The sequence below is a fragment of the Anabas testudineus genome, chromosome 22 (genome assembly GCF_900324465.2).
Source record: "Anabas testudineus chromosome 22, fAnaTes1.2, whole genome shotgun sequence".
In the NCBI taxonomy this organism is placed as follows: domain Eukaryota; kingdom Metazoa; phylum Chordata; class Actinopteri; order Anabantiformes; family Anabantidae; genus Anabas; species Anabas testudineus.
In genome coordinates, this window is record NC_046630.1 from 10772921 (window position 1) to 10785375 (window position 12455).

General features: G+C 40.5%; 1 protein-coding gene across 1 annotated transcript in view; it reads right to left on the reverse strand.

The window, feature by feature from the left end:
• Positions 1-2354, reverse strand: part of mboat2a (membrane bound O-acyltransferase domain containing 2a) — a 32088-nt gene extending 29734 nt beyond the window's left edge. Inside the window, exon 1 of the mRNA XM_026339771.1 lies at positions 2111-2354. Coding sequence (XP_026195556.1) covers positions 2111-2194 — 84 coding nt within the window. The 5' untranslated portion in view covers positions 2195-2354. The remainder of the gene's footprint in view (positions 1-2110) is intronic.
• Between the last annotated feature and the right edge of the window lie 10101 nt (positions 2355-12455).

The window sequence follows — 12455 nt, forward strand, 5'->3', positions numbered from 1 at the left end:
AGCATAATGTCAGTTGAGATTTTAGAGTTTAGCTCCTATTTTAGCTCTGACAGTGCAAAGGCCTGTCTCTCCCATGGGATGTCTTCTGTCTTAACAACATACAGTGAGGTCCCACACGGTAACAGCTTCATAAAAATGAGAGTCAGTGTCGGGAGGGCCACACATATCATACAATATCTGAGTGGCTATATTGATTTTTGTTGACAGTAGGCCTGGCACAGTACAGCAACCACTTGACAAAACACTAACAAACAATCGTGTCACCAGGACACCTGTCAAAAGTAGTGTAGGTCATTAGAGCATTAATGAATACACAGTAATGTTTGTCCTATTTGTTCACTGCCACTCTCTCTTTCTCAGCCAGTCTCTAATCACCAAGAGAGAAACAGCTAAGCGTGGCCACAGCCACATGAGCTATTTAAATAAAGAAATGCACGACGGAGTGGGTGTCTTTTCATTTCCTGCACTGCACCAGCTGAACTTCCTCTGGTGACACGACTGGCACAAAGGTAAAGGGCTAACAGAAGCTGAGCATATAAAGCATCTACAAAGTAAAAAAAAAAAAAAAAATCTATACCATTTATACTATTAACAGGTTTGGCTTCATGTTCTTTGAAAACATTTTGAGGAACCAGATCCTCTAATTGTTTGTTCTCCCCATGTAACATTCCTTTGAGAGGCTGGAGCGCTTTAGGGCGGAGAGATTTAAAGAAACATGCCAGTCTGCACATGCAGGTAGGATGGAGCATTTGTTGTATTTAAGCCATAACAGGGCAACAAAGTGAGTCATGAGCTTTTGGATCGCATGTAATGTGACTGGCAGTGGGAGGAAATAGGCTAGTTTGTATCTGACCACATCGATGATAAGAGTAAGATATATATTTCTGAGCTGGGGGACAAGATAAGAGGGTTTTCCTAATGTAAACAAACATGCCCGAACCCAGTTTTGGTAAATATCATGATATACTAAGACGGAACAGAACATCACTTGATGTTCTTTCAACAAAAATATGCGCCTGACACACAAACACTAGGTACAACAGCAGGGGAGCTGTTTGAACAGCCTCCATCATGTAGAAACATTTTGGAGGTTAACATGGGATCATCCGAACGTTCCCCAAACCAGCAGAAACAGCCGAGGCGAAGTAAAGAGAAGGACTCTGTGTTTCTGTGAAGTATTTCAGAAAACTCAGCTAACCCTGAGCCGCTGATCTATGATGACGTGACGAGGCGCTTCCACAGTCACAAGCTATCTCTGGTGTATGGGCTGTGAAGTCATTGCTATGGAAATGTACTTTGCATACATGCATGTGCGTTGCCACAGGTGTGGTGTAAATGTGGCACTGTAAATGTTTACAGTGCAAACATTTGCAGTGCAAACGTGCCGCCAAGGAGTGGACTTGAGAAGAATATAAAGTGAAAAAATAATAATAATAGGATTCCAGATTCGAGTTATGGCTGAAATGTAGGAGTTGAATGACTTCCTCAGACTGTGGACAGGTGGACAGCAGAATCTGGCATCATGAGAATAATGTCAAAGAGGAGGTGGAGGCTCTCAATCTTCACCCAGGTGTCATCCACATGCTTTCATGTATAGGTTGGGTGTCAGTGACAGTGGGTGTCATCTGGGAACCCATACAATAGCCGTGCCTCTGCCTGGAGAGGTAAACTATGTGAATCAGGTGGTGGTGTTCAGACACAGGTCCAGGACTACGCATATTGCTGGTTGACGCTGGTTCTGGCGTTGAGGTGCTATCTCAGGGTGCTGAGACAAACCGACTCGATTGTATTCAGGGTTGGGATCATTTCTGGATTGTTTGGATACTGACAGACGACATGTCCTCAAAATAAACACGATTCATCCGCACATTCAATGAGGAATAAAGTAAAAGTTGTACTTCCGATCTGCCCCGACTGCAGAGTGCTTTGACAGACACAAGCTGAAGGCGACGGGGGAAACACCGACAGCGGCTAAGCTAACGACAGCGGTGCGCATCATCTGCCTCTGCTCGCGTTATGTTGTCTAACTGCGTACAACGTTGTGTAACATCTACTTTTGCTATTTCCTTTTTCCGAAGCCAAAAAAAACAAAAACAAAACACACACATACCTGATCCAGAGGAAGATTGATAATGTCGCTGAGCGGTTGCAACAGAGTGGATCCAGTGCATGATGCTGTCGTTTGGGTAGCCATGCTTGGTCGGTGCGTGTAATCCTTTCTGTCTCCTTCCCCCCCGGCGCACGTCTCTCCCCTCGGCTGCTGCGATGATAAATCCACTCCTGGCTCTGCTGCCTGTGCTGCTGCTGTTGTTGCGACTGGTTTGAGAGGCTGTCATCCACGCCACACTTTCAGCAAAGAGTACAAACGCAGGGCGAGATGTGTTGTGCCGACAAGCTTGTCTGTCGCCTCACCCCCCCCAGCGCATCACATTGATTTTTCTAATTTATTATTATTTCTTATTTGTTACTTTTACAGCATTTTTCTTTCTGTAATACAAGCACTGAGGTGTCAGTGTCGTAGAATTGATGTACCTACACAACAGCGTGTGTGCGCTACCCACGAAGACGACGCGGCAGTGAAAGCGGGGAACTATCTTGACCGCACGTTATCTTTGACGACAGTGAAACTGTGGGTGGAAAGATGGCGGCCCAGCCCTCTATAATAATCATCTGTTTGGCTCTGAGAGGTTTGAATTTACAGGCAGCAAGGCACATTTAGTGTCTGCTGAACTATGTTGCGTGTGTGTGTGTTACTTTATGGTTGTGTTTCCAATTTAATTTATGAAAGCACTTTAAAGTGTGTGCTGAATTTGGAGAAAGGCATTTGAGAAAAAAACATAACAATAATACCAGTGATGTTTCTCCAGTGTGATCAGTAATCTGCCATGCCTGCACATGTTTTTCTTTCTCTTCTTTTTTTTTTTTTTTTTTTTTTTGTTTAAATTCAATAAGACGAGATCAGCTGCTCTTTATAAATAGTGACCACACCTACACACACTCCAGCACTCTGGCACATACTCCATTAAATCCATTAAGGTTAAAGGCTACTTAATGGTACGATTCCCAGCCACATGCAGTGTGTTTTGTAAGTGGTACATAGCACACGATGGATTTCTTCAGTCTCTAGGTTTTGTAGGGATTTAATCTTAAAACGATGTGTGCAGAGCTCACTTTTTTTTTTTTACCCAATATAAATAAAAAACGTGAGTTCCGTTTATTAGTCTCATTAGGCTCTAAACACAAACTGGAATAACCTGAAAATATATGAAGTTATACGGAAAAAAGATATGTAACTGGGGGTGTATGAAAATTGAGTTGCTGCAGAAGAACAAAGTGAGCGCCACACTTTGTCTTTTAGTTTTCCCTGTCTGATATCACCACCTAGTGGTCCGCATTGTTTTTTCTTTGAGATTCATTTATATTTTCCATACAAAAAGAATAGAAATTAAATTTTTACACAGAGTAATTTCCACAAAATCATCCGCAAATGTGTCTTTTTACTAAGTTTTAATGGTATATAGTTCAGTTTGAAATAGTGTAGTTATTATTTGTAACTAGTCACAGTAGCCACTAGAGGTCAGCACTTACTAACAAACAACAGCTCACTTGACTCAATTGTTTTTCTCTGTTTTTTATTTTAATTTTTAATCTTTATTTTTAATTTTATTTTATTTTGGCATGAAAGTAAAGTGTACAGCATATTGGAAATGTTAAAAGGTCCACAAATCAAAACAGGAAGACTTACACCATACTACTTGTCATCAGTTAATTTATAACAATAATAAGTATGAGTAAGGAGGAGGAAGCAGAATTAAGAGTAGGAAAGTGACACATAATACCACATAATGAATAAATGTTTAGATTAAATGATGTTGTTTGTTGTTGTTTAAATTATTATTCATGTGATGAAGGAGTGTGAGCAAACATGACTAGAGCTGACCATGACTTAGCCTCTCAAGATCAATGTGGAATAGAAACAGAGGAAACATTCTGCTGCATCAATATATGATCTGTCCAAAATGTGAGATGAGTAAAATGAGCAGAATATGGGTTAATGATAAAACAAATACCGCCTGCATCTTCCTGCAAAACAAAACTCAGTTTCAAGATTTTTTTTAGCTTAGCTTAAGATAAATACAACAGGAGCAGAAGAGAAACTCACCCGAGCATGCGTGAATTCACAGTTATGTTGGTGTGTCTCTCAGGAATACCCAGGTTTGTAAGGCTTTGTCACTTGCTGTATTTTCTACCATGTTCTCACCTTTTTTTTTTTGTTTTTTACACTTGCAGACATTTTTAGTGCGCCCCTTCCCAATGGTAACTGATCCTGAAGTTGTGCATCACAAAAAGTAATCTGTTTTCACTGCACTTGTCACACTGGCTTCAGAGAGCACGTTGAAACAATCTGCAGTTTGCTGTGAAGCAAGACACTTCACAAGTCTTGATTTTGAATCCCATTCATTCAACTGTACTTGCAAGAATGACTCATTGCATGCTGTGTGCCTGCAAGGGATGGGCATGTTAAATTATTTACCATGGAGTATCGAATGCAAAAGGAGTCCATCAAATGTTAAAGAAAAGCTGCCTTGAAAATAGCAAAAACACACTGCTGGCTAAAACAACTTACTTAAGAAGACTTAACAAAAGCATAATGATGGATTACGGCTTAACAAAAAGTGCATTGTCAATCAATTAATATCAATAATTTCATTTGCTAAGTTCATTCATTAATTCACTTAAAAGCATGCGAGACTGCACTGTTCTTATTATTTTATTATGTTATTCTATTTATTATGCTTTTCCATGCCAAGCACCTCCAGAAGACCCTCTTCTATTCCTTGATGGACTACATTACTACTGAAATACTCTTCACTTACTGTACTACAGCTCTTACACAATCACCATTAATCATTCATAACCGCACAAAGGGGAAGTGCATCTGACATTAAGACAGGCAGAGATTCATTGCATTCATGTCACTCCACTTAAATGCGTTTTTGTTCTTCCTCGATGATATCCAATTAAACCCACAATTATGGAGACAGACACAGTTCGTTAAGTTGCCATCGTCATGGCAACCCCATCCCCTTCATCGGTGCCTCTCTCAGGCGGATACTCCTCTTAAAGAGTATTTCTGGGGAAAAGAAAAGAGATGGCGAGGAAGACCAGAGTGAGACAAAGCCCTCGCTAATCTATATAAAAAGGCTGTAGCTGCTTGTGAATGGTGGATGAGTGACTGGAGGTTCCCACTCATTCATAAGAAAGACTAGGCAAGTATACACACGGGATAGTCTTTTCCTCTTGTGGTTTCTTCTTTTTTCGCTCTCTCATCTAAAACATACTCCCCATCACCAAGAGACTGACATTTATTTATGTGTTAAGTATTGTTGTGTATTATAGTAAGTCTATAGGCTCCTTATATAGTCAGTAGTTCATGTTTTGCACTCCGACGTGCTCCTCCAGGGACAACTTTGCAGATCAGACAGGAAGTGTCTTTGTGTCTAAGGGGCCAGGCCAAAATCCCCCAGTGGACAAGGCGTCTTGAAATAGAACGTCCTCTCCTCCATGTCTAAGGATCATGTTGTGACTCCTGATGCTCTGTCTTTTCACCCCCAGTTCACTCTCTTTATATCTTTATTTAGCAATACCTGCAGACACAGAGCTTCATCATCAATACCACTACCACTAGGACAAAATAGCCCGACAGTACAACCTGTGGGAATCACGCAGATGTTGCACAAAACAAAACCATATTTTTTGTACAATAAGCTGTGTTATCCAATCAGTACACACCAACACATCCTACTGTAGCTTTGGGGTATTGGGATTATGAGTATAGACTTAACTGTAAAATTTAAAACATCCTGTGAATTAGGGCAGGGAAGTAGCCAGAATCCAAGCATTATACTTTTACTCTACATTAATTATAAATGAGTCAAAGAAGGCTCCCTGGATATAGTTGCTGGCCAGTGTGTTTTGCTCATTTAATAATAAGTCCACCAGAGACAAGGAGATATTTTTCCCAAAACCAGTTACATGCTACCCCGAGCTACAGACTGCTGAGAGCAGAAACACACGCCCACACTTTCCCCAAATCAACAATACATTTGGAGAGCGAGAGACAAATCCTTAACCACGATCTATTTCAGTGGCAGAAACACAAGCTCTCCACTCATTGTTTCATCTTGAGCTCATAGTTGGCTGTGGGGTGGGGCAATCCTTCCTTTTCCCTCACTTACAGTACAGTCTGACCTTATATGTCCTAATGTTTCTCACTCCCTGCTCTTAGTGTTTTTCTGCCTTTTCTGTATTTTCCTAACTTTGTTTCTCCCTCAGTTAGAGGAATAACAAATACGACCGGCCTTGTTAAGATTCTGTAAGAAAATGTGTTCTACATTCACAAATATATCACATTTACATCTCCAAGTAGGCAGAACAAAGGACAAACTAGATGTAAGTCATCACTTCCAGTCAGCTTGCCAATATATTTCCAATTGTTTAGCTGCAAACAGCAAAACACATAATGTGTTTGGTAATCTAACAAAACAGACAATTTCTGAGAATGATGTTCTTGTTTTTCCCTGACCTGGATTTAGATGATAGTAATTCTATGTTCACCACACCAAAGTTCAGCAGCACAGCGCAAACCAGTGCAGCATGCAAAGTGGACATACAATAGAGGCTTCAGGGGAGGGGAAGAACTGAAGTGCAGTAGAATTTAAGGAGGTCTGTCCAGATTCAATCATTCACATCTTATCTTCAGATTTTAATATCAAAACTGATTCTGAGGCATGAGAACCACTCTTCTGTACATGCGGGTGTAATTTGTTTAAAGGAATAGTTCAGCATTTTAGGAAATATGCTTTCTTGCTAAGACAGATGAGAAAGCTGATACCACTTTTATGTCTGTACAACCAGGAGGTTAGTGAGCAGCTACTGTAAGTGATTGTTTACCTTAGCTTGACACAAATGATAGAAACAGAGGGAAACAGCTTAGAGATTTATTTTCATTGGTGCTATTTTCATTCAGCTAATTTTTTGTTGTTTGGTTGTTGCATTTGTTTCGTGGTAGTGTGCAGTAGTTTTAGGAAGAACAACCATACAAAAGTTAACTTTACATTACGTTTATTATCTGTTCTAAAATTGTCTGCCCCTGATAATACCAGCTATCGTGGTAATGGTTTATTCCCATAAGATAAACAGATAACAAAAGATGTTGGCATTCCTTGAAAGTGACAAAGCAATAAAATTAATGTGAAAATAAGGTTGTGAGTTACCATGGCAATCCAGCTAATGTCAGATGTGAAGCCTAATCTTTGGGCAAAGATTATAAAAGAAATGAAGTGATCCATCATGGATATTTTTTAATAACTAAACTAATACTGGCTTCACAGGAGACACAAAAACATGACAAGCTTGAATTTCTTCCTCATATTCATGCAGCACCCTCTGCACACACTGTTTTCACTGGCTGCTGTAAACTGTACCCGGTTTTCCCCGACTGGCTTTTCCATATGGCTAAAAGTCTGTGCTGTCAGGAAGATGGGTGAACATGATTGATGTGAAAGCTCCACTCTGTGTAGTCTGTCTGAACTGTTCACTCAGGACTGGACAGAGACAATCATTGAGTTACACGAACTGAACTCACTGCCTCCCCATTAACATTCCCAGGAGACTACAGACAGTTTCGCTGCACACATAATGCTTGCTCCACTTTATTCCTTCCTTACACACTGTACTGTAGTGTTGCCTCCTTATTCTCAATAAGATTGCAAAGTTAATTGAGGCAGAGCAGATAGCAAACACCCTCATTTTCATGCTCTGCTATTTTTCACCATCCCATCACTCTGGATCTTGCAGCTAGTTTAAATTTCTTAGAGGCTGCTGTGTGAGAACAGCCTGGGAATTTGCACCACAACAGCAGCTGCTTGGGGAGTCATTGAGGCTGATTGGGAACCATGGCACTGTACTACAGTCATGCTGATACAGTCACAACCTACAGATTGGTTAAATGTTTAGTCTGTTAGTGTGGGTGAGCTGAGGACAGTGAGGGATACAGTTCAACAACCTGATTGTTCCCCCAGGCAGTGATTGTGTCTGTATGTGAAGGAGGGGGTATATGTGTCTTATAGGTGGCCATGAATATCACAGTTTGTCAGGACTGTTGTTTCACACAGTGTGTTACCTTTTGTACTCCAAAAGTCCACAAATAAATTCATGCATAGAAACCATTGAAACCATTGAACCCATTGAACCCACTGTACTGTGTTCAGATGAAATTAATATGAGGAATAAATATTTAATTGTAGAGATTAAAAAGATGATGCAAGGATAATGGAGACGGTTTGTTTGGTGAGCACTGACCTTGTGACATTTAGGCTGTAGATCATGTATGCCAATAATGTGACTAGTTATATATTCCCAACCCAGGCGTGAGAATGAATTGATAAAAATTACATTATTTGTGTTTTTCTCCTATAGTTAATTTAATATAATGTGTTTTACATCACTCTGGGACCAGAAGAGATGATCAGCAACATACACAGAGGGAGAATTTATAGCCACTGACCTTTATTAGTTCAGGAACCAGTGAGACCAGGCTAAAGGAGTCATCGTCCTCACACTGTCTCAGGGGACACTAAATAAAATAGGATGCTGCACTAAACATTAAAAATATCTTTGGACCTGTTTTTGCTGCAGTGGACAAGACAGAATTTCATTTCCTCCAATGCAGAGAGTTTTCTCTAGCTGTTGGAAAATGGTAGCGAGGAAGTGAAAAAGTTGATAAAACACCTCACATTAAACCAAAAGAGAGGAAAGGAGCATGACATGTTGCCTGTCAGAGCATAATAAAGCCCAGAAACACTTAATGTGGTCAGGCTCGGGCCAAAGCAGAAGAGGTGTAATACAGTAATTACTGTAAAAGCCTCTTGCTCCTAATGGTGATGGTGAAGCAGCTGGAAACCCCTGGCTCTTTGTGATCATCACACAGACTAATGTTAAATTGGCATGCAGAATTATCCTACAGAATAAAATATTTCTTAGGTGTCCTTCACAGTGGCAAGGTTAAATGAAAATCACGAGCAGGGTATTGCTCTGTTTGACGTGTCTGTATGGGGTCTGACCTGGATATTAATGAAAAGCCATGTGCTTTAGACGGAGGGCGCAGATGACGTTTTACTATATACATATACATTATTTGTGTACTATTCTGTTAAGAAAACACAATTGTATATAATAAAGTATAAGCCCCACCCTCTGTAGTAGGTCATTTGTTATAAGCAGCCACCAAGGACAGTAAAACTGTTCATCTCCAGCCATCAAGCTCCTCTCCTGTGGAACCAGGTCCCAGTTCAGGTTCAGGAGGCAGAAACTCTCTCTACATTTAAGACTAGACTTAAAACTTTCCTTTTTTATAAAGCTTATAGTTAAAGATGGCTCAGGTGACTCTGGACCATCTCTTAGTTATGCTGCTATAGGTTAGTCTGCTGGGGGACCTCTACTGATACATTGAGCTCCTCTCCCCTCCTAGCCTCTCATCTATCCATTCAAATGAAACCATTGCATGTCAATAACTTTGTTTTTTCTCTCTCCTGTAATTGTGCTTCCTCCTCTCTGTCTCCCTCTCTCTGTTCTCCTCTGCAGGTATCCTCTGCCTTGGAGCTGTATACTGTATCTCCAGAGTCCAGTTACTGGCCCTACGGAACTGCTCAGTGTTTTTCCTTCTTGTCGTTGTTTTTTGTTGCCTGCTGTTCTTTTTCTCTCTCCTCTTTCCACTCACCCCAACCCATCCAGGCAGATGTCCGCCCACCCTGAGTCTTGTTCTGCTGGAGGTTTCTTCTTCTAAAGGGAGTTTTACCTCTCCACTTTCACCTAGTCCTGCTCAAGTGGGGTTGTTGGGTTTTTGATATAATTCTGTATACAGTTTTTATTTCTTAAGCCTTGAGATGACTTCTGTTGGAGCTACACAAATAAAATTTCATTCAATTGAACTGACTTCATTAACAGCCTCATACACAGTGCATATGCTGACCGAAACTGAAACGCTCGTCTGTAAATAGAATTTGAAATCGTTCTGCACTTACTGAAATGAAGCACACTCGCCTAGCAACATAAATAAACACAATTTTGAGTCAGTGCTATAGTGTTTCAGTTTTAGTTCATATTCTACAAGACCACATCTCTACAGAGCATCCATTCATAGACTCTCTGTGTCTGATATTTGACTGAACTCATTATTGAGCTTCCGCTCTCAGGGTTTGCAAGAAAAGACTTGGTCTGCTACAGTTCATTGTTCCTCAGCCCTTCCCCTTTCCTCTTCTCTTCATCCCTCTCCCAGTGGGAGTCCCCGTGTGCGAAGCTACTGCTCAGGTTTACCAAGCACTGCTTGTTCAGTCCATGCCTATGCGCAGCTGCCTCGTTTGTGCAACAACCAATTCTTTAATGCGTCTTTACTCCATGACGTCACGTACAGCATAACAGGATGAGAGAGGTGTTTCACATCGCAATGTTTCAGCAGGGAGCCAGTCCACGGCCCAGAATATTTCCTTTTTATACACTTGTGTGATGGAAATATTCAGCTGCAGAATGATTAGAATTAGTTGTAAGTTACTTTAAACAAAGAAGTCATTCATTCCACTCACTCAAGGCATTAGAAGCTGGATTGTGAAGTTATCCCACCTGTTACACAATCATGATGTCATTTCAGCACAGTTAGGAAAAAGTGACTCCCACTCAAACCTCAGTCCTCTTTGTTGCTGTGACATGTTGTCTCTTGCTGCCAACTAGCCAAATGCCAAAATCAGTAAAACTATAATGGAGGCTTGTGGCTTACTTTGACCAAACAACAAGACAACTGACACACCCTGTGCTTTCTTTTTTTTTTGAAGAAAATCACAATACAAATTACTGACATTTGTTCCAAGGGTCTCTGCATACAGTACGACATCTGTTTTGACTGTTCTTCTGTTTGGTTTGGTTTTGTCCTTGTTAAAGACAAATGCATTTTAAAAGTGACACGTTTTCTGTGAATACTGTAACATGGAGATTTCAGTTCAGTGACTCATTAAATAATTGGTTAATGTTCAAATGCAGCAGTCGTAACCACACTGACTTGATTTTCCAGGCTCCAAGTTGCTTGCATGCAAACAAGGTCTATATTGAGGATGGGCTTTGGTGATGAATGACATGCCTGTTAAGTTTAATAAAACAGCTTCTGCCTTGGCCTCTTTTTTCAGTAGGCTGCATGTGCAGCTTGAAAGCTCTATTTGATTTAGTAGAATATGCGTTATTTATTCAAAAACTACATCCGTGACACCATTTTACCATAAGGGTTTCATTGAGGGACATTATTATGGTTGTGCTACATATGGAACAATGTGGTTTTCACATTATGCTGCCAACCTGTACCTGCTGGATGATTCTGTGCATTTCCAGTGCAGCACTTCAACAAGGGAAAACTGGCTCAGTACTTACAGTTTAGACATTTTTAGTTTGGATTGGTCTCAACTTAATGGCCTAAACCTGCATTTAAGAAGGAAGGTGGTGCTGAAAATATAAAACCACATCAATGGTGAAGAAGAGGGCCGGTGTTGCTTGGTTCTGCTGACCTCACTGACTGAGTTGCTGCATCTCTGGGTAGCAGATGTTCGCTGTGCATGTGTGTATTCTTTTCATAAGGGAGCTGAGGCCCGGGTAGCCACTCGGGGTCAGCCTGAGTCTTGGGATCTTCATTTAGCAGTTTGCCAGGAGACGTTGCAGAGCTGAAAGAATGTGTGAACACTGCCTAGTTCGTGATTTAACGGGTGCCTGGGGTTTTGCCTTGTCCGCTGCAATACTATTTATACTGGTGCTTGTCCTGCCAAAACTGAATAAGCTCAAAAACATCAGGGGATTTTTCATCGCATAGAACTAGAAAAAACTCAAACATTAAAGCAAAGGTTGTTGTACTTTCAAATTCTTGTTGACAAAAATGTAGGCACGCTTCTCTTATTATTACTTTAATGCATTTGTATCCTTAGCTGTGGCCCACAAAGAACTTCTAAACATATTCTCACATGGGCATGGGCGTAGTATAGAACCTACTTTCATGTATACTCTAGATCAGACACAAACATAAAGTTGATAGCGCTCTCCTAATTACTGGTCTAATTAGTCTTTTTATCTTGTACACTGTGATAGCCCACTTTCAGGCCTCATTACCAGCATCAGTGCCGATCCTACTAGGGCTTATGGCAAGTTCCTCTATTCATTAGAAGTGTGACATTATTAACAATTAGCTTCACAAAATCATTGATCACATAATAAACTAAGTGAGACAGTTGATAAGCTCTTAATGTATGTACTTTTCACTAAACGTACAATGAAGCACATGATGTGAATTCATTTATTTCCAACATTATGAAATTGACAGTGAGAGAATAGAAAAAGAGGATTTGCCATTTACCATTCATGAA